The 3,628-nt window shown below is 52.5% G+C and overlaps 1 protein-coding gene across 1 annotated transcript; it reads left to right on the top strand.

The window, feature by feature from the left end:
* BKA67DRAFT_518728 (uncharacterized protein) lies at positions 1-605 on the top strand (the record flags this gene model as incomplete). The annotated part of the gene is made up of 2 exons (XM_046098034.1): positions 1-293; positions 353-605. The coding sequence occupies 2 exons, from the start codon at positions 1-3 to the stop codon at positions 603-605; spliced, it is 546 nt and encodes a 181-aa protein (XP_045956935.1).
* Positions 606-3,628: the final 3,023 nt, after the last annotated feature.

The raw sequence follows: 3,628 nt of genomic DNA, 5'->3' as shown, positions 1-3,628 counted from the left end.
ATGACAACTAACAAGACATTTGTTCGCCTACAGGAAGAGATCACTGCCATGAAGCGTCGAGTTGCTGAGATGGAGAAGGAGGCCGAGAAGCTCCGCGAGATGCAGGCCAGTCTGGAAGAGAAGGGCAACGAGATCAGCCACGACGACAAGAATGACGTCGACAGCCGAAGCATATTCGTCGGCAACGTCGACTACTCTGTCTCTCCCGAAGAGATCCAGGCTCATTTCCAGGAGTGCGGCTCCATAAACCGCGTCACGATCTTGCTTGACAAGTTCACCGGTCAACCGAAAGGGTAAGCCCCAGCTTTCTCCCCTCGGAGGCTCAGAAGCAAGACTAACCCACCCGTGACAGCTACGCCTACGTCGAGTTTACCGAGCCGAGCCTTGTCGCGCAGGCTCTTGTTCTGAACGACAGCGTACTCAAGGGTCGGAACATCAAGGTTACGCCCAAGAGGACAAACATTCCCGGCATGTCTAGGGGACGGGGTCGCGGTCGTGGAGGCGTCGGAAGAGGGTTTCATGGTGGAAGAGGAGGCTACATGCCCCGAGGCGCATATCGCGGTGGAAACCGTGGCCGAGGAAGGGGAGGGTACGCTCCATACTAGGACGATTCCGACCAGACATCTCAGTCGCAGCAGTCCGGCCATGACGATGGTCAGCCGGTTCAGACCCATACTCCTCCTCCTTGGAAACATAACCATGCCCGTTCTCTTTCTTCTCCGAGCAGACATGGCCCTTCTCATTCGTCAACCTGGTTCGGCGAGCCTTCACCTCAACGACCTGTTATTCCTTCCTACCACGTATGGAAACCCCGCAAAACCTCTGACCATGACCCGACTGCAGACACGGCACCTACGATCGCACCTCGTGCTCCCAAGGCTATGCGAGAGTGTGATTTATTGACACAACCTCAGTGACTCGGATGCTGAGGTGTGCGTGTACCGACTAATTGTACTATCTAGTGAGGGGCTCAACAACCAAGCCGGAGCTGCCGCAATGACGGGCAGGTCTTCCATATATACCGGACCAAGCGGTCTGGTCTTAATCATTCTTACCTGCGGCACAACGAGGCCGTCTCCGGGTTATGCTCATCCTTTCATGGCGCTCACGATCGGCTTTTGAACTCGAGTTCTCAAGGTTTACATGCGATAAAGGAGTCTAAAAGGGGTGAAATCTGGAAACTGCAGACGATGCTGCACTCATAGATTTCAGCACATAATTCATGTGATGCTTGCGTTAGGAAAGCTGAAAAGCATCGGATGCCATTCGATAAACATTTCAGATACACCAAGAAACGTTATCTGATAATCATGGACAAGTCCTCTTTGTCGGTTTGTGCTTGTGTTTATGCTTGTGCTTGTGCTTGTGGATTTGTGTGTACTCTGCCTCATTCATCGTGTGGATCTCATATCCCGACTACTACTGTCGAGGTAGTGATCCTCTCTGGACAACTTTCAGGTCTACAATAAGTCAAGGCCGGGACTTGGGGCAAGCGTTTCTTAGCTGCCCCTGAAGCGTTGCGTTGTTTCTGGTTCCTGCAGGTAGGCGCCCTGTCTGTTTCAGGAGCACATAGCTAACCTAAGCGACTTGCTGCCAAACAAAGGACAATGCAATTGATGTGTTCAAACATAACGCACTTCCATTAGTCTGGATTGTGCTCACTGATAGGGTTATAATCTACGACACACAGAAACACACAACCCAGGACCTCGAAATCACCAAGTGGCCTGCCTGTGTAGGGTGTCAGCCAATGTCACCTATTATGCTGCTGCTTTATGTGGGCCTTACCAAGTATAGCATCAGTGTTAACAGATGCAGCCCTTTACATAGTGCTAGTACTATTCCATATTGCTAATAGCAACGGACGGATATTTATGTATGTCATGCAACACGACGCGGGCGTAAAAACCCTAACATTCTCGTGATCGGCAAGATACTTTAATTCATACGATACGCCGAAAAAATTAAACAAGAAAGATGTAGAGACCGAAATCATAAAATGGGCCCGTTCGATTTGAGCTTACAGAGCACTTGGTGTCCCATTCGGATGTCACTACTGTACAGATGCAAAGCTGGGGCCGTGCTAGCCGTGCGTCATCCGCACCCCAAGCTTTCTGGCTTGGACGTGCATGTTGATGGTTAGAAATCAATCTGGTGCCTGCACGGCTGAAAGAGAGACAGGACATGAACACGACGACGGAGAAAAGGTCCCCTCCCCGCCCCTGATTTTCCTGACGTTATTAACTAGGTCTTTACGGCAAGAATGAGCCCCCCAGCCTCTCTGATCCGCGCGTCAGACCTGAACGGTCTGAGCTGGGACAGGGAATCAGGTATTGTCCTGCCCTGACTCGAGGCAGACTTGGGTACAAGTACTCGATAAGATCTTTAGTGGGGTTTATTCTAATCGCTTTTAAACCCGCTCGAGCTTTGTCGCTAGGACACCAAAGACGCAGTTGAAGCGCAAGGCACGGCTGATCGGGTACAAGTAAATGTCGACCAAAGACTAGTGTGTCATTCGCATTGTCTTGGCCATGGATCTCTCTCAGGTTGCGCTGGATGCCTGTTCGTCTTATCTGCGCAGGAGTGGCACAGACAAAGGGAATTCGCGAGGGAGTAGTCCATGTAAGTGAGGTTAGGATCTGTCAGAGCCGTACTGTAGAACGGCGGCAAACCATGGACGCTCTCCAGCGCAGGGAACCCGGTACATGGACTTTTGGTTAGACGGGCGGGGGTCCTCGTCTTGGGTACTTATTTTAGTGCTAGTGCAAGGTTAGTTATGTATGTAGGTTACCAGTAAGTTACTATGCATGTAGAGGTCGAACGGAACCGCTGCAGCTGCGACTGCAAGTACAACTGCGAGCACAACTGCGAGCCCAGCTGCAAGCACAAACTGCAAGTGCACAGCCTCACACTGGTGCGGGCTGGTCAGATCAGCCAATTGCCATGGCAAGACAGGTTTGGATCCGTCCAATGCCCTTCCCCCAAGCGGGCACTTGGAACTGCGGCGGCCTCCACTGCCCTGCGAGCTTGTCCACCCACCCTGCCCACGTCTCACCCAACCTTATCCGCATGTGTGTATGTGTGCAGCGCCTGAGAAGGGTCTGGAGTCTGCGAGTTTCGCCCGTCTGCCAGTCTGCCAGTCTGCCTCTAGGTTAGACGACTTGTAACCGTTACCCTTACCTAGATACGTGCAGTACCTACCCTACTGCACCACCATAGCACACCAGAGCACCGGACCCGGCGAGACTTGCTAGGTTAGAGTGATCCCATCCAAGCCCATTGTTTTTCGCCGCCCACTCGTAACTGGAACTCAACTCTGAAAACATTCCAAGAAAACATTGAGCATATCCCGTATCCCCTTCTCCCATCTCCCTCCTCCCTCCCCATCGCTACTCGCGCGCGAGACAAAGACAAGAACAGCGGGCTACTGCTAGTCCACTCTCCATCATTTGAAATCGTCGGCCGATCCCTGTCCCCCATCTGGCCTGACGTAAGGATAGCGTCCAAGACCAGGCCCTAGGACGGCCTTCGGCGCCGCTTCACTGATCGAAGTGAGCAAAGGAGGAGCAGTGCACCCGAACTGTCGACCTCACCACCACGCCGACCCTCTGTCTTGTCTATTCCAGCC

The sequence above is a fragment of the Truncatella angustata genome (genome assembly GCF_020726525.1).
Source record: "Truncatella angustata strain MPI-SDFR-AT-0073 chromosome Unknown BKA67scaffold_5, whole genome shotgun sequence".
In the NCBI taxonomy this organism is placed as follows: domain Eukaryota; kingdom Fungi; phylum Ascomycota; class Sordariomycetes; order Amphisphaeriales; family Sporocadaceae; genus Truncatella; species Truncatella angustata.
Note: the sequence above shows the minus strand (reverse complement) of the source record. Positions and strands in the feature narration are given on the sequence as shown.